Here is a 27639-nt window from a genome sequence, read left to right on the forward strand (position 1 = left end):
TTTGGTGATTATTAAAGTAAATTGTGATTGCAGACAGGAAAATGTCAAGATCCTCATCCTAAATTGCTAAAGAGCATACAAAAGCCTAAGCTCTTTAAGACCGGGTCAAGAAATCAGTAATTGATAACAAAATCATGACAAATCACAAAACCGTATAGGTTTGTATATCCAAAATGTCTTCTTTACAGGTTACTCTTGCTGTAATAGAGACGTGTTTACTGATACTGTACACAATAGGCCTTTTTCACAGAGAACATCTTGACAAGTCACAGTTGGAAAAGCACAGGTGTACATAATACAATGAATGATGACTGAATTCTATTTTTATTGCTGTTTCAGGATCCTGATACGCTTTGGCTTGCTATCACACTGTCATGGCTCACTGGGATGGTTGAGTAGAACAGAACCACTGTTAATTTTATTAGTGACGCCTGTGCTGTGTAATATTTTCCATGAACAGAAACAGATATAAATGACTGATATTGTATTGCATTGTAATAAGTATCGAAAAGTCAGATGGGAAATTAGTAGTCAATTTTTGAATGGGTTGAGTGAGCAGATATTTAACTAATACTGAGACTGCGTGGAAGAATAAAACATGATCATTGCAATAAAACCAAACGTGGATGATAAAACCACCAGGTGTTTTCACTGTGGCTGATTGGTTGTTGGGCGGAGCCACAACTCTGCCTGAGCTGAAGTCTAATCAATCAGAAATGAAAACACCTGTGTGTGCGTAGGCCAGTTGGACGTACTAACCAACAGGTTTGAATGCTGCACATATCCTGTAAAATGTCAAATAGAATTAGCTCCAAAACTGATATTTTGATTGTAAAAATTAATGTTTAAATCTTGATAGGGCAAAAATGAGATTCACAATTTGCTCCCCTGGCACTTTACAGCAACCCACTGTTCCTAATGCTTAAGAGGGGTTAAATGCAGAGGTAGCACTATGAGATGATCGTAAAAAAGTTTATAAACACCTAGAGAGGAGGGTTAGAGGAAATTACATATGTTTCCTTTGTAACTTCAGCACTCCCCAAATTATCCCATGCGGCCTTTCACTGAGGTTTTAGGTTTTCTTTCAATGCTTTACACCTCACTCTTTTTCCTGCACTAGTTATTGCCCTCCCTTTACACCTTCATCTGTTTCCATTACTCTTCCTTCTGCTCCATTCTTATTTGTTTTACTTCTCTCTTCCCTTATCTTCAATCACTTAATTTTCTCTCTCTCTCTCTCTCTATCATCTTCTTCTGGCACATGTGTGGTGCAAACAGTGGTGGTAGTTGACAGTTTTGCAGTTGTTTTATGAGATATTACAGATCTAGGTGTGCTGCTCAGAAAAGGGTTGCCGGCTCAGCTGAGTGCTTGGTGTCAGGAGGGAGACTTTATGAGGGATGGAGGGCTTTTCCACCACCTGCAGACGACTGTGAGACGCAAAGAATGAGAGCGAAAGAGAGGAGGTTGACCCACTGCAACGGAGGCTAACAAGGAACGACTGCTTGTTCTGAAGCCAGATGATGACGGCATGCACACAGGATGGCAGACATTTTCCGACCCTGGCCCAGGAGACCATGCCATTTTGGACCCTGACCCAGATGGTGGTTTACCATAGACAGCTGCATGTGACAGCCAATATAATCTTCAAATACATTTCATTTGGAAGTTATTATTCATCACAATCGGAATATTAGAAGTTGATGTTGCTACATAATGGTGGCTGTTTGTGGTGTGTAGAGCGACGAAGAAAAACTGTTTTATGGCTGTTGATGGTTTGCCAATGCCCCCAAAAAATGTAACTTAACATTTATTGAGGTATTACACGGGAAAAAAATGTAATCTAATGGAGGGAGCTATTGTAATCTAAAGGATTACACTAAATATTAGTAGTCATTATCCACTTAAAATAGCAGAATATCATTGTTTACTACATGTGTAGAACACATGTTGTCCTTCACACTGAATGTCTATCCAATGTGTCACTTTGGATAAATGCTTAATTGTGTTATGCAAAAACAAAACGAAAAAAAGTCTTGAAATCAGCCAAAGTAAAGCAAAACCACAGAGATACCACCCGCGTCATGTCAGGGCAAATTGAAGGTGCACTTAAATGGAATATTAAATTGTATCCATGACAACATGTGTCATTGTGCTAGCAGCAAATTAGATGGCTGCGAGCACTAAAGCAGGCCACTCACAGTATGACCAGTCTTCACCAAACTAACAGATTTGGGTGCTTTTCATATAATTGGAATATGTGTATTTAGTGTGCCGGTAAGACACACTATTAACATATTAGATGTAATGTATGCTCTAGTGTACATTTGGTCAATGCTTTGATGTTCTATAGATAACATGATCAAATTGTATTATGGTAAATATGTTTATCGATAATGAAAAGAAACGTGGGCCTCAGCCCTAAACTGTAATGCTGTATGTACTCCCCCGTTCTCCCTTTACCTATTGCACGTTAGAGCCTGAAGACGACAATAATGTTTTTTTTGTTTGTTTGTGTTTGGTTTCAGTCCTGCTCCATAAATAGATGCTAACAATAAACAAATCTACATAAGTACATTTCTTGGACGAAACAGATAATGATGGTAATGCATCATCCTGACAGCAGATTTAGAGTATTGTTGGCGTAACGCCCAAAGGTTGAAGTCAGTTTGATATGCTTGCATTCATTTGAAATTCTACTTGCATGAGAGTGATTGATTTGTGTAGAACATTTTATTTGTACTCTGCTTCCGTCCCACCTCCTTTCTCTCACATACTGGCTCTTCTATTTCCTGACTCATCTATGAAATAATTGATTTTGCGTTGATCCTATGTTAATCAAAATGGAAATGAGAACGTAAATTCCACAGCATGGTGGCTCACGACTCTTTTATACCCTCTAGCTCTGGCACAGAAACATACACACACCGCCTTTCAATGCACAGTCATGGATTAGTCATAATATGGTATTGCATTTAATTATCATAAATTTTCAAAACCCAGAATTATCATCCACAACCAACATATTTGGTGATTATGCTGGGAACATAACGTCTATATTTATCTGCCTCCTTCTCCTCCTACTAATTCTCTTTTGTGCTGTCTTCGTTCATCCTCTTTTCTTTGCCCTTGCACAGCACTGTGCTCTTTCATCTTTGGATTGGGGTGGAGGAAAATATTTAGGAGAAATTGATTCTAAGAGAACTGGAGAGTTGGGGAGTTAAGGCCGGGGAGATGAACAGACAAATGTCCGAGTTCTCATTTTCTGTCTGAATGCTGAAGAAAAGAACAGCATAATGCTGCTAGCATAATCACAAGAAAGCACTGTGGGTACACATGACCAGGTGGTGTGTGTGTGCGTGTGTGTGTGTGTGTGTGTGTGTGTGTGTGTACATGCATCTCTCTCTCTCTTTCTCTCTCTGCGTTATATCTTATTTTATCGCAGTTGGGGATGATCTTTTGGGTATAAAATGTAAAAAGAAAACTTTCTTAGCTGCATTTAGGATATCTATCTTGTCTTAGAATAGAAATCAAGTTATTATAGAACAGTCCTAATTCAAGGATTTCCCAAGTTAGCAATCCTGAGTCATAAGCCCTGTACTTAATTCAAAATAACTGGGAGAAATTGCAGCAGCACGGTTATTAGGTCTGTACGGCAATGACAAATGAAGATGGGGAACAACATGAACGTCAAAATATTATGATTAAAAGGACTACTCAATGGGAATTTACATTTCCCAGACTGTGTTAATGGGTATTTATATTGACTATCAAGACAAATAATCCATAAAGAAATGCGGGGTTTCCTCTCCTCCACCGACACGATTAGTACTTTCGACTCCTCATGTGACAGGACCATTCCCGGTTGAAAAATCTGATTTACAGTTATAGTTAGGATTTTTTAATTGAAGATAAGAAAAGAGGTCTTAGATAGAATAGGACACAGCCCTGACCATGAGCCAATTCTGTAATAGGAAAATAGGATTTCCTATCTTTGAAACTTAAGTTAAGATAGGACAAGCAGTTATGATATTGTTTTCTGTAATGAGGCCCCAGGGCTAGATTGTGCACACATGATCCATTTCATCACGAGTTATTTCACACAGCTGAAACCCATTTACATCCGCGAGTTAAGTATTATCAAAGTGTTCCCCTATTGGCCCATGATCAGCTCCAATGGAGCAGATGCAGGATAAGGTCACGTCAACGGTCGTGGTTATGGAGGTGGGGAAAAGTGAAACTCATTCTCTCTAATGCCCATATTTTGCTATTCCACAGTCTCAGTCTATAATATTAACTGGCAATTACAGCCAGTTAATATTTCATGTAAACAGATTGTTTGCAGAAACCATATTAATACTGTATATGACACACTGTTTGAAGTCAATTGAAGAGTTGGTGGTAAAGCTGCAAAACATAAATCATATCTACAGCAAATCTAGTTTTCATTGAGTAAGTACTTACTGTCACATTGAGCTAGCTATGAGAGTGACAAACACAATGTGTTAATAAGCTAACTTGTACCAACTTTTTCTGTTGTCTAAAGTTTACTTGTATCCCATTCTAAAAAAATACTTATATATGAATCGTACATACTGCATTTCAGAGTTGTTCCTTAGTCCTGCAACAATGTTGTTTACAACTCAAAGACCCGCTGGTGCTTGACACCCAGCTTGACTGTTGTGTAAGCTATTGATTGTTCCGACATTTCTTCCTCTAAAGTTGAGAAAAATATCTGGTTGTGTTATACTTCCATGTTTCTATGCTTTACTGTATTTGGAAAAGTAAATATTGCTCATCAATTATGAAATAACCTGAGAAGGCCCTGTAATGATTGTTACATGCCTTGTTGAGTTATCCTACCTTTGGAAACCGTTACAAGATATCTTCTCTCAAAAAGCAAAGAATAACATTATGCTGAAGCTACAAGACACTATTTAATGTTGAAGTGGCTTATGCTAAAACCATGTGCTTGTATGATCTGCTTATTCTTAGTCAGTGTATCACCTAAAGTCGATGACGGTCCGCACACACCCAGCTTGGAGAAGCAAAGTCCTGTCAGCTTCTCCAAGCTGGGGGCGTGCCGACTATTGTCTACTGTCTGAAATAAACTGACTTTGAGTACCTCATACAGTTCCACTTCAAAACATCCAAACTATGCTTTCAAATAGCAACGCAGATGATGCCATTTGTATCAGATCAGTGAGACTAACACAGTTAGAGGACGCCCGGGTAGAAGCTATTCTAAACCACAACTTGACTTTATCTAAGCACAAAAGCAGTCACGTGTATTAGAAGTGAATTATTTCCCTGTCAAAGTTGTTTGTGAGTGCAGGAGTGTTTTGTTGGAGGGGACAGGTGATGGATATAAACTTAGAGTGGGCTGGATTTCTGTGTTTTATTGTTCTGTGCATCTGTGCATGCGTTATGCATCTCTCCCTCTCTGTGTGAGTACCACATCTTGTCATCTTCATCATTACTGACTTGCTTTTCTTCTAACATGGGAAGGAAATGAAACAAGGGAAATATAATCAAAAGCACGAGGACTGACTTGAATGCAATACATGCCCTTGTGTTCACACGCGCACACGCACAACGATATCCACACCCAGTGTCGTGCGTTATCGGAAATGAAAGATGTACGTGTGTCACTTATAACAGTAATTTATGCACAGCCTTAATTGAAATTTGTTATCAAAATCAATTTGGCACCCTTTAATAGGATGAGAGCAAAGGGGCTGCAAGAGAGTTAGTTCCCTGGATGATTCATTTGTTAGAAAGAGAGAGATGGTGTCTAAGTGTGTGTGCATCTGTGTGTCTGTCCATCGGTATTCTGTGCTCTGCATATTTCAGTACCTGACGTTTTTTTTATTTTTTGGAGCAGACAAACCATCATTGTGTTCTCCCAATAGATCAATAATTATAAATGTGAAGAAAACTTGTTGTATTATCATGTACAAATACTTGCTCTGGCACTGGGCTGAATATGTTTTGGTTACGTGTGTGTGTGTGTGTGTGTGTGTGTGTCTCCACTCACAGTAGGAGCAGCCATAAACTTCTATGCGCAGACCAATCCGTCCCTCCTCGCTCCAGTCCAGAGGGACGAGCCTCAGGAAGCGCGCCACAATTCCCTGCTGCAGCTCGTGGCGAACTGAGCTCTCTGAGTTGGAGTTCCCAGAGAAGGCCTGTGAAGACAAACACACACATACACAATTAAATACATCAAAGCCACAAGCCTGCAGTCAAACAAGCAGCTTTGAGACTCGGAGCAAAAGTATTTGTTCCATTCACCACATCCTACCCTAAAGATGCACACTCACAAAACATACAAAATAATTACGAGTCTACATATCTAATAAGCCCCCCAAAAGACAATCTGACTGCAGGGGATTTGAAGAGGAAATTGCATATTGTATTCAGCTTGGAGTGGATGTAAGAAAGTCCCTGTTCACATCATTTCATATTTAGGCTGATTTCTGTGTCCCAAAAGCTCCACAGAGGCTTGTGACTGATGAGGTTTACAGTTCCTTTTCATATTAGCACTGCGTTCAACACATTCTTTTAATGCAGTCTCTGAGATCTCAGCCTCTAGAAAAACAACATATTTTATTGCCTTCAAACCAAAGAAGATTAGTCTGTTGATTTATTTACCTAACTGTACAGATACAATAAAGTGTACGAGACAGAATATCAAACGTTTTCTTTTTGCTTTTGGTGTAAAATCACATCCAAACACTTTAACTAATCTTTAAAAGGGCACGATGGCAGCAATTCACCATAGCCAGCCAATAACAGGGAGGCAGAAACAATAAAGTGGTTTGGATTTGAGGACAGCAGTCTACATTTGGCAGTTTGGCATTTCTTTTGAAATGTTATGGCCTAAAAGAAAAACATTAACTGTGGCCTCTCTAAAAAACAAATCTTCAGCAGAGGCAGAGCTTCATTTCAAGGAATTAATTCTGGTTGTGATTTGATTATCACTTTTCTTAATTTGCTGTAATTCAATTAAATTCAATTCAATTCAGTTTATTTTGTATAGCCCAATATCACAAATTACAAATTTGCCTCAGAGGGCTTTACAATCTGTACACATACGTAATAAGTTTTACAGTGCCCTACATGGAGTATATGTATGTTTGCATTTGTGTCTACACAGTAGAAGCGAGGGACAGAACAAGAGAAAACCCACTCGTTTCACAGCATGGCAGAAAGCTAAAATACTGACAAAAGTCAAAAGGAAAGTCAGTTTGACACATCTCTTCGTTCGACACCTTTCTTCTCATTTTCCTTCCTCCTCTCCTCTGCTCCTCTCGCTCAGTGTCTCTTCCTTCACTTGACCTGGCACATGATGGGGAGAACCTGTGACCACCCACTAATCCGCCTCACCACAGTCCCTTAACTATTTTCACTTCTTTACTCCTCTCTGCAACACATCCACACATCCACCACGCTCCACCCCTGCTTTTCTTCTACACACATACACACTAAACAGCAAGCACGAACCATTTGAGAGAAGCATCATTAAAAGCCGTGCAGGTAACTTGACGAGAGCAAGACACTAGACAGCCATGTGTTACTCTAGATAACACATGAAGTGGGCAGGCCAGTGGATGAGAAAAGCTCTGCTTAAGTCAGTCTGCTTTGAGCTGACTGCTCAGTGACCCATATGTACCCCTGAAGATATGCTATCTGCAAAGGAGGAGATGGTCAAGAGTTCACACTAAGCTCAGAACCACTGTCTAGTCTACTGTGGCAGGGGAGAAACATGAGGCGAATGGTGCTTCTATCCCCTCTGTGCCTTTACCTCACTTTCATTTTTAATCTTTATTTATCCAGGAAAGGTTAAGCGAGACCACAAACACACTTTTTTATTTACACCCTGCTTCAAATTCACGCAGCTCCACATGTCTCATCAGGGAGCCCTTCAGGATACTTTAACCGCATCTTTTAGTCTCTGCAGGTGCACAGGTCCTACAGTTCTGGGTTAAGTGACTTCCTGAAGGACCGGGGAACCAGGGAATAGCCCTAGCTTTTTGTACTCGTAGGTTAGGGAAGCAAAACTAAATAATTTCCTACTCAACGAGTTTCAGTAACTGCTCGCTTAGCAGACAGAAAGTCTTGGTTTAGGATGCTGATATCCACAACGAGTCTGAACTCCCTTCGTCTTCTTGGGAACCAGAAAGTAGGCGGAGTAAAACCCTTTCCTTCTGCCGTGAGTGGGGACAACAGACGCAGCCTGGATCTGTAACACGGCCTGGATCTCTAATGAGAGGTAATCTATCTTCCCCTGGGAGGGCGTGCTGCAGAACTGGAGAGACGGACCCAGTCTCAGTGTCCTAGCCATGCAATCAGTAAATGTTCAGTGGCCTCGCCACTTCCTGTAAAACTGTGTTAGAGGAAGAGGAGCTGTGACGCAGCAAGGGGGGGGGGGGACGACAAGACACATCTTTCCCTTAAACAAGGCTATAAGTCAGAGTCAGAGCTGCAGCTGAGGTAATATACGTTCACATTTTAACATACTGTACAGAGACATTAAAAGAGCTTCTGAAATAAAAAAACTTTTCAACGATGTCCTCAAAACTTAAATATTCCTCACCGGCGCTACTACCACTCTGTGGAGTTGTTGGTACATTTCCTAAGATTTTCTCTCTTTTTCTGTCAAATCTTCTAAATCCTCTCTCACATCCTGTGTTCTCTATTGCGTATTTGTCCTTTACTATTCAGTTTCCAAAATGCCTGTGGTCCTGGCTCAGGTTTTGAAGCACAAAAAGCACGAATGTATCAATTTGCATGCACACATGGTGCACATATGCACAGATACACACGGCCGCCCACGCAACACCTTGCCATTTAAACTTGTCTGCAGCGTTAAAACCTGATATCACCCGTAAGCTTATTTCAAAGTGGGAAATATAATAATAATAAAAAACTCTGAATACTTTATATCTACTGAGGATTTGGCTGACTGAGTGCCTAAGACTTTACTTCTTTTTGTCCAGCTGACACTTTCCTCTCCTTGCCCGTCAAGGTATATGAGATAGAAAGGAAGAGAGAACAAAATCATTTTCCAGCTCAACCCGAAAGCTCCATCCCCAATTTCCAGCTTCCTTCTCTTATTTCTCTATTGTGTTCTTCTCCCTATATGGCACTTATCTGTGCGTGGCTGAATGAACAGCTCAATTCAAAGGCATTACTATGCAGAGCAGAGGGCAGAAGGTAGGATAGGGAAAAGAGGAAGAGGAGGAGGATAAAGAGGAAAAAGTTGTGGATGCTGAATGCCTCACAAAAGTCTGCTTAGTCAACCATTTCATTCTCTCTCCTCCAAAGTCCAATCATTAACTGGCATCCAATGAGTAATTGGGAATGTGTGTGTGCTTATGTGTCACTTCATATAGTGTGTACGTGTGTCCGTTTATGTCGGTGAATGTGTGTGTAAGTGTTCGGCAACTTAAGAGCTTAGACACTTTGTCGTTTTGTCTAATCAAGAACTGAGGCAATTTATGGCAACAAAGGCCACAAAGTGCCTGAGGCAATTTTCAGATTTCACCCAGTGTATGTCTGTGTATGTGTGTACACGTGCTTTTATAGATTTGTGTTTCTCTCCACAATTTTTTTTTTTTACCTAATATTGATGTATATTCATGCTGTGTTCATCAAACTACTTTGGAAAGTACCGCAGTTTTTCTTTTAAAAAGAAAACATGGTGCACTTGGGAATTCTTAGTAGATACAACCCCAAAAATATTTACTCAAAATGTTTTAACTCCTATGAAGATGTGCATAAAGTTTAAGAATATTAAAAGATGAACATGCTGTGTTTTAAAAGTATAAAATAAGCTACGTTAGGGAGAAAACCTTGGATGAGAATCAAAACAACGCAGAGCTGTCACATGATTTAAGCATTTCATGAGATCAGTGGAGGAAACTTGGAAAACAAAAATAATGAGGGAAGCTGAGAGCCAGCCAGTTTCCTTGTTGGCCATTTGGAACACCAGGGCTGCTGTCATTCAAGAAACAACAAGCCAATCACTTTACTACAGCTGGTCAACAAATACCCTGTGGTCTGCCCTGTCTCACACAAACACACATTACTCCACATGTTAACTAGATAATCATGCATGTTGGCATGCGTGTCCCCATACACAAACCCGGGCCTTGAAAGAGAGAGACACACACACACACACACATAGACACACACACACACACACACACACACACACACAGACACACAGACACACACACACACACATCATCTACTTGCTCAGCAGCTCTCCCTCCTTCACCTCAGCACCTCACCTCCGTGGCTGCATGTTTCTAATTTCCTGAATATGCATCAGTCATTTCTGCCAGTGTGTGTGTGTGTGTGTGTGTGTGTGTGTGTGTGCGTGGGTGTGTGTGTCTGTGTGCGTGTGTTAGTGAATACCTATCATGTTTGAGTGTATGTATGTGACTGTGTGTCTCTGTTTTGAAGGCCAGAGACCGGCCTTTCCAGAGAACAGCTCTCCAGATACTGAGAAACAACAAGTGAAAGCTATTTTCTGATGTTTTCTTGTTGCTGCTGGACGCTTTGTTCGACCAGCCCAGAGTAAGGGCCATTGTGTGTGCATGTGTGTGTGTGTGTGTGTGTGTGTGTGTGTGTGCTCCTTCCTAACAGAGGCAGGGGAAATCAGTGCGGCCTGGTCTTTTGTTTTTATCGACAAGTGTACGGGACAAAACAGAAGGACCATAGAGAAATTTGTGTTTCTGGGAAATCCTGTGGGTGTTTGTGTTTGCGTGGGTATGGGCCTCTACTGTGCCAAGACAGGGCAAACCGTAATAATTATAAATTTAAGTCATTAATCTTAACATTTTAAAGTAGGATAGAATAATCGTTGGTTTTCGTCAACAAGCGTAGGGACACAAGTCACATGAGACTGTGAGTGAATGCCTACAGCACAGGCTGTTCAAAAGCAAGCATGTCTTTTAGCAGAGCTTCTGTGAGTTGCAAATTGCATGATGTTGTCAGAGAAAAAACACCAACCTCAGAGACTGCTGTGATCAATTCTTGTCTACGACTATAAAAGCACTTCAACATCCATTAGGCAAGCTTCGCCTGCCTACTAAAGCCGTTTATGAATCCCAAAAGTAGAACATGTTCTAACTTAAATATCTGATTGAGCCTCCCGTGGGTGGCTTTATATTATTCATCTGCCTTGCTTGAGACCATGTCGGTAAAATACAGCGAATGGGAACAGGACTTATTGAACACAAAAAGCTGCCACTGTGGGAGATATTCTTCATCTCCGCTGGCTGAACACTTATTGACACAGAATAACATTTCTGGGCTACACAGTCAATCAACCCTCCCACCAAGGGTGGGGACCACAACCCAGTTCTGCTGCAGGCAGAAGACAAATGGACTTTGGATCTGGGTCGACAGTTTCAGTCGGGCTGAATAAGGGCGCTTTATGTTTTTTGTCTTTTTTAATAGCATTGATTGGTTGCCCTTCTCATCCTTGACAATGTGTTGCTAATGATAAAGGCATTATTCTGAAATATCATTACATTATTAAATATAAATATAATAATATAAATAATGTCTTCTAATTACTGTTATAGTATGTATCTATTAGCTTTTGATGTCATCGATGTCATGCTGCTATCATAGTGGAGAGCTCAACTGCACAGCACATCTGCATGTTTCATTATAATACTTTTACTTCATGTCCATCTTTTGCTCCCGTACCATTTTGATGATTTGCATCAAATAATTTAATACATGTTTTTATTTGTGTTTCCAATGTTCTATCTGGAGCTGGGCCATTATTACAACCCTTTGTGTCCGGTACATCCATGTGCCAAAGCATTGCTATTCAGTTCAGTTTCTCATTAACTGCTCTCAGCTGCTAAAAGGAGCTCCTAAAGAGCTGGTGACAAAGGGAACTGCAATCCTTTTCTTTGCTTCACATTTATTATTAGCTGAAAAATTAGGAACACTTCCATAATGTTTCATGCTAATACTTTTCTTTACACTTCCATTTGGGATCAGTAATTACTGTGGAGTAACTGAAATAAAAGGAAAGGCAAAATGGAACTGTTTAAGGATCATACCATCATCAGTTTTTTCCCCCATATAACTTGACAAAATTATCTTTGGTGTGCAAAATATTCTGCTGCACTGAATTACATTTTACAGAGTCAGACAGGAAAACACAGCACACATGCACACACACACACACACACACACACACACACACACACACACACAGACACACACACACACAAACACAGGCACAAGCACAAACACAAAAGGAAAGAATAGAGCTTTAAGAGTCCATTACTCAGGCTGTGAATATTGGGCATCCTCTCTCCCCTCTCCTCACCAGGGACCAACACTGATGGAGTGATGGAGTGAAGACTGCCTCCCCGGCTCTGCTATGAAACTTCACACACACCACATGGAGTGTATGTCACAGTGTTTGTGTATGTGCATGCGCCCACGCCCGCTAACAATCCATTATTTGTGTACGTGTGATATGACACGATGCTTGAGGGAGCCAGCATATTCACTCATTCATGTTCGACTCCCCCCTTGAGCATCACACCGCCGACCCACCCGGAGCTTTGACGTTTTAGGACCCATGAGAACCAATTTGAAAGAGGGAAGTTCTATTTAGCGAAACGAGGCCGACGGATGCAACTCATCTCCAAAATAATAGAAACAAAAAAACTATAATTTTAAGTGATTATCTCGGTATCACCTGTGGACTGTTTGCTGTAAAAAGAGAAAAGGTGTAGTTTCCACCGTTACAAAAAGTGCAATGTTCATGTTCATTACAGTACTATTACATTTCCATAGCAGCTGCTCAAGTTGTAGCATAGGAGACTTCCATGGCTCACTGGGAAGCGTCCTCTCTATCTGATTCAATTCATCATGCTCGTTATTCACACTCAGCAATTTTTAATTTCCATACAACTCTTATCTAGAAGTGAGTGAAGCGACATTAAAAAGGATGACGTTCAAGTCCTGTGAAGTCACTGCAACGGATCAAGATATTGAGCTGAAAGTTAGAAGAGACTTTATATCAACGTAGATGAAAAAGTCATATTCATGACTGCGAGCAATGCGTTCCTCTGTGGTCTAATAAAGTTCAAACATTTTGGACTTTAATTGTGGATGTAATAATTCCTTCCGTTTCTGTGAATGACTGCTTGTGTGTGCATGGACATTTTTTTCATGCATGTGGGTTCCTAGTTGCCTTTTTTAAGATAATATCTATTAATACACACATCAAACAGAATGCTAAACCTATTAAAGATCTTGCATTAATATCAAATGAGTGCACCTCATTTCCTCTGACGTAAATAATCTTCTTTGATCCCCTCCCCAATCAATCCTATCAGCTCGTACCGGTTGCTAAAGGTCATCTCCATCTTCGACTTGACTCATTGCACAGGGTCACTGAGTTCTCCTTTGCGTGGTGCATCTTTGAATTAACATTTTGGAGCTTAATGGAGGCCTTTCTCCAGAGCACTTAATAATGAATGAGAATATAGGCATTCAAGAATACTTCGACAGATCAACAAGGTTGTTTGTTTCTCTTGTGTTAATGGGAAAAAGCAATTAGTGCCATTGGTGTGAAGCACCACTTAGACCACATGGTTTGATTGAAATATTGGACTGTTGATGATTTCTAGATGACTTAATGAAAGGCTATCATTATTGAAACATCAGAGGCTTTTCTTAACAGCTGTTGCACTGAATGTAGTTGCTGCTAGATTGTGCAGCTATAATTACTGCAGAAATTAGTCAAATATGTGTCTCTCCATAATATCCCCCACCTCTCATATAGCTCTCTCTCTAACATGCTTTTGATTCAAAGACTTTACAAGGAAAATAAAATGCTCCATGCCAGACTCATCATAAGTGGAGCTTAAACATATGAAGATATGATACGTATGATGAATTTGATAATTAAAATAAGTACAAATACAAAGTGAAACTACAGCACAGTCACACTGAGATCTGGAGCCCCCCTCCAGATCACTCAATTACAAGCTGACATTTAGCAGGCTACAGATTCGCCAGCTGAATATTAATGTATGAGTATTTGGTTGTTCATAACACAGGGGTCTACCCAAGAATACTTGGGGATGATCAAGCTATGTGTCTGTTTCAAAAAAGGACATTACCAATGTATTGTCTGTAATTCATGCTAAAATGTTGGGTCTTTCTAAAAGCCGCGAGATGGTACCGGTAGTTTTTCTTTGCACTGAAACGGCACTTATAAATACATAAACAAGTTTTTTGTTATATGTTTTAGGGGTGACTGTGGGTCAGTGGTTAGCAGGTCTGTCTTTCAATCAGGGGGTTGGTGGTTCAATACCCACCCTAGTCGATGTGTCCTTGAGCAAGACACTTAACTCCGAATTGTTCCCTGTAGCTGTGTCTACAGTAAATGATTGTAAGTCGCTTTGCATAAAAGCGTCAGCTAAATGACATGTAATAATGTAATGTTTGTTTTTATATATATATACACATGTATACTTTAAAAATGTATATCAATCGTCATAATACAGATTATATTAGAAGAGTAAGTCTAAAGACTGAAGGCCAAGACTAGTTCCCCTTATATACACCTCTCCTTTATGAGCATTTGAATATATACAGTACATGCAAAATATTTTTAGGACTGGTTTTATACTTTTTTTATTCATTTCAGCTTGCTTCTTCCTAATGTAAGCCCTCTAGATAAAAGCCTGAATGGAAATGTATGAGGCACTTGATGTCTGTATTTAATCAGATAGAAAAATGCACTAGGGAAATTACTCAAGTTGAAAAAGTCTGTGTTGCACTTTCATGCTTCTTGTTTCTTTTCTTTCTCATAACTGACTGCAATTAACATATCACACAAAAATAAATCAAATCGAAGTGGAAGTGTCTAGGATACTAAAACACTGGGAAATTGAAGTGTTAATCTTACAACATGTGTAGATCCATAATTGTGATACTACTGTATAATATATGTTTTGGATAACTATAATTCACTTTCCTTATGCCTTGTTTGGTTCAAAAAGACTACTCAGCCAGTTGACAAGATAACAAGGTCAGTAATATGTTTCCAAGCATAATACAAATACAAATATGTGGGCCTATGGCACTGTTAATCTAAAAAATCCCAGTTTCTCTATGTTGTAGATTTACTAATATTTTAGGCCCCCCCCACACACACACACACACACTGCTCATAAGTGTCAAGACATCGTGGTGAATATTAGCAACATACATACACAATATTACAGTATGAAGCACAGTCGTCTGTACATGATGCACCATTTCTCCTCTCCGGTATTACCTATGGAAGCATCTAACCCCTCACTCCAAAAGAGACCTTCATCACGTAATCCATTATGGAATAGAAAGCAGCCGAATGGCAAATGTTTTGGGTTGCAGGAACTTATGCCATATAATATATAAGTGTAGTCCAAAAATCACATATAGCATGTATCATTGGTCCAGTGAGAAAGCATTATTAATGTGTCCCAGTTTGATCCTGTAACAGCTAAAGATTTGCGGTACGAACGGTGCTAGTTTATTGGATACATACATTACTGTCGACTGACCTGGGGTGCTTGCAGCTACAAGCTTCTCATCCACATTAATAAACATTCTGACAGGGCCTGCTGGCATTATCTGAACAAGAGTTATGGTAAACAAGTGTGTGGGAGGGGAATGTGACTTCAAATTTGTGCTAGTTTGTTAAGTTAATTGCGTTTTAATGTGCAGTCAGACGGAATGATTTTTTTTCCTGCGCTTTCACATAATTCACTACACACTACATTTAGCTTTTTATGTTCTCGCTGAGAAACGTTAAATCATGATGCTGTAACTGCGTGACAAAAGACAAGATGATCATTTGAAAGGTTTCCCAGACAGACACCTGACACATTGTTACCCGTTATTGAGAGTTGCGAATTTATAAAATGAAACTATTTTATGAGTGAAGATTTTTAGGATATGTAAGTCAGTGAATCAATTAATTTTTTTTTAAATTAAATGTAATAGGTTGCCATTCATAGCCAAGATGCAAGCCATATTATGTGTATCATTAAGATCTAACCAATAGATTAAATGCATTTTGTATATCTTCGTTTCAATCTTCGAGATTGAAATGTTTATTCTTTGCTTTAGCTTGTCGACCTCTTCTTCTCTTTCGGCATGTTGCTACTTTTATAAAGTGCATTACTACTCGATATTATTACTAAGATCTGTAGCAGGCGGGACTGTGTATCACGTCACTACAGTTCTAGTGTATGTGCGTCCTCATAAAATATACAAACAATATACCGTGGACCTGCTAATCCACACATTACACGATAGCAAACTTGTGGTTTAAAACTCAACTTTGCATTTATTCTATGCATTACAGCCAACGATTGCTCGCCCAAGTATGATTATTGTGTAACTGATTAATTCAAGTTTGCAAGTATTGACAGCCTCTTAGGCATTGTCCCCTGTTCGACTAGTTGTAATTATCGCAGAAATTCATCATTGTGACTCCTCAGTAGTACGTTAGCGATGCATTAAAACATAATTTTTCAAGAAAGCACAGCACTGCAGTTGCCAGGCCTTTACCAACTATCCTCCTCAGTGACTCACAGTCACAGCAATCTAGCTATCATCAACACTGTTGCTCTTGCCCTCTCAGTAAGCCATCAGTGTGGAGTAACGGCAGGCGATGATTGTTGGCAAAATGTGCCTGAATAGAACATTCATGCATAAGACTGCAGGACAGGTGGTTTTCTCTCTGGGGATCGCTGTGTGAACCTCATCCAGCGGTGAATGGGATTGAGCTGAATGTGATTGAATGGCTTGAAACGCGGCCTGATGGTAGAAGTGTGTGTGTGTGTGTGTGTGTGTCTAAAACATAAAGTTGGCTTAAGCACTCTATCATCCCAACTCGTCCCTTTGATCAATAGGGCTGATAGCTCCGAAATTATCAACAGTTTTACACAAACAGACATATTCAGAAAAAAGGTCTAATCTTTAGCTTTAGGTATATGTGTGCATGTATGTGTGTCGGTGTGCACTCACTTAGACTGCTGCAAACCCAAAGCCTCTTCTAAATAAGACAAGAGACAGAGAGAAACAAATGGCTCCAGATTTGCTTGTTACTGCACTGGGGGTTATTGATGGTATATGCCCAGATTAAAATGATTGGCTCTGTATTTGTTTACTTAAGCAATATTTTGAATTACACTGGCAATAAATAAAAAAAAGCAATATATATGTCATACATCCAGGCAAAATACATCTTTAGTTACAAATACATCCAAGATTAATGTGTTTTGGAGTATTTGCAGAAATATTAGAGGCAATGAATCACGGTTAATGGCAGAAGGAAAACACTTCTGAATAAATAATCGCCAAACAATTATGATGCTGCACACAAAAACAACAGCTTAATTTACTTTCAACTGTAAATGATTCATATTTGTCACTGCATCCAGTCCTAACAGTACTAAAAGAGAGAATAATGATGAAGCTATTTTGGGCTGAATGCAGCTTAATACCAAAAGAAGAAAAATGCACACATTCAAAAAAAACAAACATGTATGGAAACACATACCCACTAGAGATTTTAACTCTGTGGCTGGTAAACATGATTCTTCACATGTCGGATCTTTTCATACGGAAAGGGTGATGGCGCACATTATTCTACCTTTGAAGGAGTGGACATGCTCCATGTCCACTCATTGGTTGACCAGTGTTGTCCTGCCTTGTCAGGAGAGGTAAAAGCTTGAATTGTATAGCAGCGTTTCATGAATACATTTGAGAGAAAAGACTCATAACAATAGAGTTTATAAAACAATATACAGCCAACATGTCAATCTAAAGGTTGGCATGCTAACTAATTACATTGGTTGGGGGAGGAGCCACCCTGAGGGCTGCGTTCACAACACTACACCCTACACTGCAATCACTGCTCAGGGAGCATTCCCCACCTCATGAGGATGAAAAAGATTTTAAAACACATGTAACAAACAGAAGCGCACCCTGTTGCCCGCTGATTCTAAAAAGTTCACTACGATGAATCCAATAAGGGAAAATGTATTTTCCATAATGCTAAAAAAAGCATTTAATTGTGGCCCAATGATTACCCTCTCACCCGCCACACTGACACACATATCACCATGACATGAACATCCGACAGCTGGATATGTTGCCAAAGGCCAATCATTGGTGCAGCGTGTTGATTGTTTATGATACATAAGGAAGTGTTTCCTGACAGACTAAATTACCTTTTAATACCCCATGTATGAGGCGGTGAGTAGTCACAACATTAAATGGTATTATTTTGCAGCAGGTGAGTTAGCGATAGCACCCCTGGGCCCTCAGTGTCGGTCTCCCCACCAGTGGCCTTAACGTAAAGGCCACCATTTAGCTTAGTTTATGTTGGATGGGATGTTTTAGAATCTTAGATTGTGAGTTAGAGCTTTTAGTAAGGCCCTTTTAGCCTAACATGTAATGCACAATTATTACGGTTTCTTAAGATTACATTTCCTGGAGCGTAATTCCCCAGGTGGGGTTGTTGATTGCCTCAGTTTCCCACACTAACGTATATGCTTATGCTGTATATGTATGTATTTTCTTTTTTTACTGATTTAGTGTGTTTTTAAACGGCTTTCCTATTGATTAATGCCTTTTTGCTAAATCTATTACATTTACATCATATTGATGTTAATTAATGTGCCGTCCATGACCATTAAAGTAAACGGTATATCTCATGGTCTCCCAGCAAATATGAATAAGATGGACTGCGGAAAGAAATACACATCCTGTCTCCACCAGTGGAGATAAAAAGGCAAAAAGCCTCTCCCCTTCCAGGTTTTAAATTAATGCTGACTAGCTTGGTGTATCAACGTTATTCATGAAAGGGCTATTTTCTTCTCCTCCGTTCTCCTCTCGCTGAAAGCCCATCTGTTATCACCTGTAGCTCTTCACCAACAGTGAAACCCATCAGCTAATGATCGACGATGCCTAACTCGAGTGCTCGGTAAGTGCTGTGACAGAGGTCTTTTGGTTTGGAATAAGCTGTACATTAGACGATATAGCCACAGAGATCACATCAATGTTGAAGAAGGCTAATTTCCTCTTGTTCTATCTGTATTTTTCTATCTAGAACCAAACAGCGCTTGAATAAGGGCTGTGGCTGAGATATTACATTTGGTTAAAAGTTAGGAAATCAATTGATGACTTTGTGCACCACACAGTGACACTATCACACAAGGTTTCTGCTTTGGGTTACTTAAGGGTGAAAAGGAAGCCTTCAAGTTCAAGTTTGTATTTTTTATATTTTGCACATGCATCTTAAGTAATACATATTGTAACAATACCAAAAATAGAAGTAGTAGTAGATCTTTCCCCAAGAACAATGCAAAACATTTTTTATATGATTATGTACAATTATTACCCAACAATGTAACCCTATAGCGCTGTGTCTTTTATGGTTCTACTTTTATTTGATAACCTGTGGCCATTGCAAGTGCAACACACACATATTTCTTGTTCACTCACCCAAATGTTGCCGTCTTGGTGATATGGTTTCCAGTTCCTTCCTGTGTCGCTGTAGAGGAGACGGTAACGCGTTGTCCAATCAGAGCTGCTGTAGCGACCCTGCGTTGCTATGGCTCTCACTTGCTTTCTGGAACCAAGGTCCACCTGTAGCCACTGGTAATGGTCACTGTCCAGAGGAGACCAACCACCAGCACCTGTAGAGTTGGTGACAATGGGTGGGAAGTCAGTTTGTCTTCAGATATCTTGAATCCCTTTAACAGTATCTTTATGTCTGTGAAGTAAAATACACTTTTTTTTTTGCTTCAGTATATCTTATTAGCAAAGCCTGCCTTCTACACATGCAGCCTGAGTTGCTGCTGTTCAAGGAAGGCACGCGTTGGAGTCCAAGACAGGCAGAGGACCAGCGTGGTTCCGCCATAATGACATTTTGACAAGAGAATGTGGAGTTACAGTTCTACACTTTCCTATTAATAATGGCCACTGGTCAGTGTCCCGCAGAGAGCAACCCCAGACATTTGCTCCAAGACTGACACTGGAATAGTCTAAAAAAATCTTCTTCAGTACCATCTAGTTATTTACTTCTAGAGAGGCATGGCATTAGTATCCACTGTCATCACTCCAGATATGTTAAAAAAACACAAAAACAGTTGGTCATGAGCACATTACTGATCAATACATTTGATCTCTTACTGATGATATATATTAATCCCAAAGAATTGACACAGACTGAAACAGGAACGAGACCAACACAAAAAGTGAAAAACCTTTTTCCCGAGGTGAAATATTGCTTTGAAGAAAATGACTATGCATTAAAGGAGAGCGTTTCAATATTATTTTCCCATGGCTACAGCATCGACTGTTGGAATAGATGACTGTGTTTATATCGTAATCCTCTCTGTTGCAGTCTGCGTCCTTGTGCAAGCCTCAAACCTCATGACTGTGCCCTCATTTCCAGACAGATACTCATGTGTCCTCCAATAGTTAAAATGCTGGACAGATTCCACTAACCTGATGTCATCTGCCGTTGGAAAATAAGTGTAAAAAGGTGAAGCCAACATGGTATGTGGGCTACTGTGAGAGCAGTCAAGCCAGTGTGAGAAATACAAGAACTATGCATGCCGTGAGCATTAGAGTACATAAAACAGACGTGGAGACGAGTGCATGCATGCACGCACCCCAACCAAGCCTGTCACAGAATGCAACTGTGAAATGATTGTCAGGAAGCAATGACTGCGAACGGGCATGTCACGGCTATCGTCTTTGATGGAATTTTTGAAAGGGCAGAAATGCAAATAAAAATGGAGAGTCTGAAAGCACGAGTGAAGGAGAATGGCTGATTTAAAAATGACAATGAGAGAGAAAAAACATAACCATGTGGACAAAGTTAGAGAAAGGGAGATAGTAAGACCAAGAAAGTACAAAGGAGTGGAAGAGGAGCACCGAGTATAGTGGAGGAGGCATGAGAGATGATAGTCATATGATAAAATAGAGGGTGAGGCAGTTTGCGATGTATCCCCCCCTGGCAAAAATCCTATATCTTATCCAATTACAGAGCCATTACACTCCAGCCCCGGCCTTGACAGATAACCAGGCCCGTATCAGTGGAAACGTCAATACCTCAAAAACCCGTTGCAGCCAAGCCATTCCCTTGGGGGGATAAAACACTATCAGAAGAGGGAGCAGGGGAGGGGATGTAGGGTAAGGCATTGGGTTTGAGAGAGGCGAGGTGATAGTGATCGGAAACAGACAGCAAACAGAAAATAAAGATTAAGAAAGCAGGCTGAGTGGACAATGACCAAGGCAGTGTGACGCTAAGAACAAGATCGAGGATGGGGTGTCAAAAAGAATGACGAGAAGGTGTGTGTCGAGGGGGTGACAAGCGAAGGGAGGAGGCAGAAAAATGGAAACGAGAGCGAGTAACAGAGATGGATGAGGTGTGGAGAAGAGGGAGTGATGAGAGAGGCTTTTATGGCTCTGGTAGAGAGCATGCAGGCGGGATGAAAAAAGGACAGAAAAAAGACAGCAATGTAGTTATGGTAAAGAAGGTGATAGATGAGGCCAAAAGTGAAGAGGGAAGAGGAATGGAGCAGAGGGAAAAGGATGAGTGACTTAGGGGAAAGAGATAAACTGAACCCATTCAACACTGGAACGGGGGCAACATCAACGGAGAATGAGACTGCAAGTGGGTTCAAATGACATGGAACAGAAAGTTATGGGTAGAGTTCAGGACCATAGAAGGAAGTGAGAGAGGAACAGTTAGAATATGTGTGCAATATATTGGGCCATTACTGCAAATTCTTGAATAATAGTGGTACATTCTAGAGGTGGGTATGCTGCTAAAATATATCAGTGTCAGTTCAGCCAAGTTAAGCCAAGATGTGAGGCTCCATTTCTGTATATAGCCTCCAACACTCTATTGACAAACCTATTTTGGTGTCAAATACAAGAAGCTAAATTGTCTTGTATTTCTTCAGAAATCGTTTCATCCAGGGCAGGCTGACGTGGATGTTCGTCATCCAACCTCCTGCTTCATATTCACACTGCTTGAGTGCAATACAATTCTAACTGGTCTACTTTAAAGGTCAGTCCAGCTTAAGTATGCCAGAGTTGTTCTTAACTTCATGGCTAACCTCCATCACTTTAATCATCAGCAGGCTGACAAGCAAGACATTTTGCTTAGATCTCCTCATGGGTCATGGAGAATTGCAGCATTTATTCACCTATGAATAACCTAAACGTACACTACACTGCTATGTTCACTGCTGTAACGTTACTGCCATCTTCACACTCATTGTCAAACACATGCTTTCTCTCGTGATCTCTCTAAAGTTATGCCAGGTTTGCAATCCCCCGGCGGAAAACATGACCGTATGCCAGGCAGAAACACAGGTGACAACCTTGAAGCTAAACTAAATGATGAGGTGGAAGCCAAAGTGTCTGCATGTGCACAACAGTGTGACTGCTAACTCTACCTGACGGATGAACCGGAGACTGCTTGTTTTGATGGATTTAAGCTGTTAGTGCATTGTGTTATTGTTGCAGCTGGGCGACTTATTAGGCTCAACTTCACGTTGCTGTTGTCGTTTTGGGTGCAGTTGTATTTTAGTATATGAACACGGATTTGATACCCGATACTGGTATCGGTGTGTCCCTACTCCTGTTGTCACTGAGTAGTATCGCATCTTCACCCTTTTTTTTTAAATCACTGTACCAGCACTGAACCCATCATACTTGGACACTAAGGCAATGAAACACTTTGGGTTGTTTGTATTTCTGTAAACCCATCACAATCCATCTGAAATAGGTGGTTAATGGCAGGCTTGTATGCACCGTCTACATCCAGTGAGACCAACCAGTCACTGAGAAATACAAAGCGAGCAGTTGGCAAACTGTTGCACATTGTTCACGGCCACCTAAATGGACGTTACGGGTTGATAGGAATCACATTTAAAATCTCCAATATTGTCTACCCTGCCCTGTTTCAAACCACTGAAACTTGCACTGCATTTAAAACATGTGAGAGGCTGCATTGGTATGTGACATCATGACCAGACATTTGGTGTGCCTGTTCTACACCTCAGCCACTTCACACTACACTTACCCTCTGGGGGGCCCTGCAATGCTTGAGAACGTTCCAAATCTTCCATTCACCACCCGTCTACCAGATGCCCCCGGATTCTCCCTACAGTCCCAGTCACCTGAGTCTTGCTCACCTTCCTGAAGAGTCACACTCTGTTTATATACTTTCTAGTGAATGTGTGTGCATTTATGTTCAAGACCTTAAATATATGTACATCTTTACCTGTACCTGCCTGCACCTTGTGCTTGCCGTGTCCTGCTAATTTGCTGCGTATGTTTGAACCTACTGCCTGTAAGCCTGTTGGTCACCATAAGTTCAAGTACAGTTCCTGTTCTGGCTTAAGTTTGCATCTAGGTCTTCTTCCATGTTGTCTTGTAAACAAACTGTGACAGTATGGATGTATTGATGATGTGAGAAACATCATTCAGTCCAATCAAGTCTTGTTTGAGTACATCCATACACTACGAGTTTAAAGACTTTTCAGATGCAAAACCGTTCCTAAAACTAGCAGAGAGGATTTGCCACTCTGGAAAGGTATCAGGGCAACAATCATTTGATCTTCAGTCTCGACAAGCCCTAAACATTAGAAATACGGCATTCGCGTTACAATGTGATACACAAAAAATACATCATATTTAATTAACCAGCTCCATGCAATGCTGGATGATGTTGTTTTGTATCAAAAGTTCAGGCAGGTTCAACTTTATTTGAAGGACAACTCTGCCTTTCTTTAACGGAGCCCAACCACACTGTCTCACGGAAATGAATGAGGAGACTGCTTTTTTGAAAAAGTGCTTCTGTCGGTTTGAACATGGCTTTAAGGTGAATCTGAAAGGACAGAGTAATGGATAGGAAAAAGTGGTTGAAGGGGACGGATGGGGTAGAAGGCATGTTAGGGTTACAGGGTTATTAGAAGTAACAGATGACAGAATGACAGAGAGACAGATAGATTGAAAAGTGTAGAGAGGAAAAGGTTAAAAAGATCGTAAAAGTGATGGCGAGCGTTTTGAAAGACGGACTAAAAAAAGCTATGAGAGGAGAGAGCTGTGGGCTACAGAGCTCAATGTTGCAGTTCAGAGGAACAAGGGACACAAATAAAGGATGTGGGGGAACAAAATAGAGCAGAAAAGTGATGCTGTCATAGATTGGAGGAGGAGGAAAAGGGCTGGAAAAAGAGGAACAGATGAGCGGTGAGAGGTTATGAAGGGCAGCTTGACAGAGGTTAGGAGTGGGGTGAAGAGTGATATATATATATATATATATATATATATATATATATATATATATAAAGAACAGAGGTGCAGTGAAAGGTGAAAGCCTGAGGGAGAAAGGGGAGAAGCGAGAAAAGGTTGACAGAATAAAGTTGAGCTGAAGGAGACTGGCGGTGGGGGGATGGAAGGTGAGCGAGTGGTTGTGAGCGAACAGGAGCATCAGCGCACGAAAAAATGGGAGGAGAAATGGGAGGGGAGGAGCGTCGGGGGACTGTCACAGTCCTCTCACCTGTCACACACACAGATGTTCGGGGAGGAGAGGAGGAGCAGGAGGAGGATGGGGGAGAGAACAGGGGAGCAGAGAAGGTCAAAGAAACCACCTTTGAGTAAGAGATGAAGAATAGAAGAAAGGAAAGTAACACAGAGAAAAAGATCAGGACATAGAGATCAGGACAAAGGATGGAGAATAAGTACAATCCAAGAGGAAGACAGAGAGAACAAAGCATTGCAAGCACAAGAGGCTAACCTAGGGGAGCACTGCCACCGGTATTTTACTCCATTAAAGCTGAAAAAAGTATTGAGAATGCTGTTGATAACGGGTTGTTTTCTGGATAATAGACACTGGAGCATCAATTTGTATGTGTGTGCTTATTTAAAACACCAGCGCAGTGTCAGGACGTTCCGGTTCAGGACGTGCCTGTTTAGGATGTCTTGGCACTCGGAGCGTAGCATTGTTGAGGCTAGATGCTAGAATGGGCGATCCGGAGGGACAAATAGTTAAGGTCAGGATAGCCTATTGGTCAGGGGGTAGGAAGCGAACGTGCAGAGCGGGGAAGCCTTGAACTGTCGAGAATGACTCGAGAATTGCTCATTGAGAAGAGTTCGTAGTACCGGAAACACATCAAGCAGCGGTGAATTGCAGCCAACAACGAGCTGTCATGCAATATCTGCTTGTTTGATTCTGCAGCAGAGTACGGCCAAACTAAAGTCAAACCTTTACCGGCGAATTTCCGAAAGAGAATACCTGCAGCCAAATTCTGTGACTCCTGAGACATGTTGCCTCATGTGACAAATAATGTATTCCCGCCTGAAACACATGAACTTGTCTTCCGGCCCCAGAACACTGAAATGATGCCGAGGAGACACACTTTGAGGCTGCAGTCAATGGCCTGCTGCAACCGTCATGCTCGACTCAGTTCGCAAAGCACTGTTGGAGAGAGCGCTGTCGCTTGTTCATTCAAAGTTTATGAATATTTATTGGGTAGATCGGATTAACTGTTCTCGAGGTATGCAAAGGATAAGTCCAAATAGACAGAAAGTCCTTCAAGTCTACATTGAGTAAAGGGATACAACTGTGAGAAAGAAAGAAAGAAAGAAAAAAAGAAAGTTCACTGATTAGCTTCCTGAGGACTTGGTGTTTTATCATAATTTATTATCATTTAAAATATATAACCTGATGTTTTAGACTGTTGGTCAACAAAAGCAAGTTGACAATCATAATTTGTTTGATGTTTTATAAATGAAACAGTTAATGGATGAATACAAATTAATAATAATTAATAACAGCCCCTGTAAAACAGGTCGAACATTCTTTAATGAACAAAGAAACACAAGGGAAATTCACTGGTATTGATGATATTCCATAGTAATTTATCAACCAATTCTACAATGTCTCCGACTGTCCGTACAGAACACCTCTTATCCCCTCACGGCTGCTCTATAATACGTAGTCATAGTAGTTTTCTACTAGCAACACTGACACTGGCATTTCTAGCAAGTAGCATGTTATAAATCAGATTAATCTGCTACCTGAAAGCCACCCTGGTGAAAATGTCCCTGTGCGGTGCCCTTCACAGGTGGAATTCAGAGAGAGAGACTCCTTCTGAGATAAAAGGAGCAAACCGGGGCCAAAAAATGTGGCTGGAGTTCCTTCAAGCTCGCACAACCAGGTTTAAGCTATCTGCGATGACACAGATAGCCTTGCAGTGGTAGCACAGTCGGAGCATGCGTTTCAGTGTAATCTACTACTATACTGATTATGATAACAAATTCGTTCACACACAAGCACACATAAGAGTGCGTATACACATATTTGTGTATATACTTGCACATCCACACATACACACACAGGTTTTAGAACGTGTTCAGTTTCTGTAGGCTGCAAACAAAGGTACCACACAAAGCTAGTTATTGCACATTGTACACCAAAACCAATAACAATGAACATGCAGTAAAAGCCACTAAAGCCACTAAAAAGTCCTCTTGGCAATTTGGAGGATGTACCAAACCGCAATGCGCTGACTAAGCAAAGGCAGTGGAACATAATCAAACTAGGAAATGCCCTGTGGGAACTATTGACAAAAATGGCTGACTTCTAAAACGGTCAGCTAATGCAACCCGTGTAGATATTGTTCTCGTGTCACATCTCACACATCTCAGTTCGCACTGTTCAAGAAACCCTCGGCTATGGGTCATTAAACCAGCCCACGAGTGAATGTATAAAAACTCCCTTTGGTTGCTTTGAATTTGAATCAAACAGGGTTCCTCTGTCTCAGACGACTTTTCTCTTCCCTGTTCATCTCTTCTTTGGCTCCTTCCTTTTTTTTTTAATGATATTTGATCAAATATACAGTATATTTAATCAAAGCTCACCTAACTAACCAACTAACTGGACCACAAATGTAGCATTTTAATTGCAAGGAATATACAGGTTATTATCTACTAAATTTAAATTATTTTGTTTTTCACAGAACCTACAATGGCCTACATGTGTATATGTGTGTGGTGATTTCAAAAAATGATATCAACGTTACCAGCCTAGGAGGGAAATGAAAAGTCGGAGGTTTAACTCCCCTGCCTTACTGTGGACAGTAAATTACTTTTACGGTACTGATGGAAGAAAATGAGCCAGATGAGAGGAAATGAGTGAACAGGGGAGAAAAGCAGAGAGAGCAAGACAGAGCGACAAAAGGAACAAAATAGGAAGTGAAGAAGAGGAAATGTGGAAGAGAGTACAAAAAAAAGGACATTTTCATTACACAGAAGACGCGTTCTGAGAGAGTAATGGAGACAGAGTGTGATTTGGGGCGAGTGACGACCAGCCGGTGAAAGGCATGACACACAGACAAAAGTGAGAGTGGCAAAGCAGAGCATGAAACAAGAGAACATCTCTCCTCGGTCTTACTGTCAGTGTGGGAGAGTGTGTGGGTGGGCATGCACACATTACAAAATGTGTTTATGTGCATGCCGGTGGCTCATGATGTGTTGCCTTTATGTCCGCGTGTTCCAGCACC

General features: G+C 40.7%; 1 protein-coding gene across 1 annotated transcript in view; it reads right to left on the bottom strand.

Moving 5' to 3' along the window:
• Positions 1–27639, bottom strand: part of cntnap2a (contactin associated protein 2a) — a 308808-nt gene that overhangs the window by 153399 nt on the left and 127770 nt on the right. Inside the window, exons 4-5 of the mRNA XM_034560734.1 lie at positions 19556–19749; positions 6036–6183 (exon numbers count right to left, since the gene is read on the bottom strand). Coding sequence (XP_034416625.1) covers positions 6036–6183; positions 19556–19749 — 342 coding nt within the window. The remainder of the gene's footprint in view (positions 1–6035; positions 6184–19555; positions 19750–27639) is intronic.

This window comes from Cyclopterus lumpus, chromosome 20, assembly GCF_009769545.1.
Source record: "Cyclopterus lumpus isolate fCycLum1 chromosome 20, fCycLum1.pri, whole genome shotgun sequence".
Taxonomy (NCBI): Eukaryota; Metazoa; Chordata; class Actinopteri; order Perciformes; family Cyclopteridae; genus Cyclopterus; species Cyclopterus lumpus.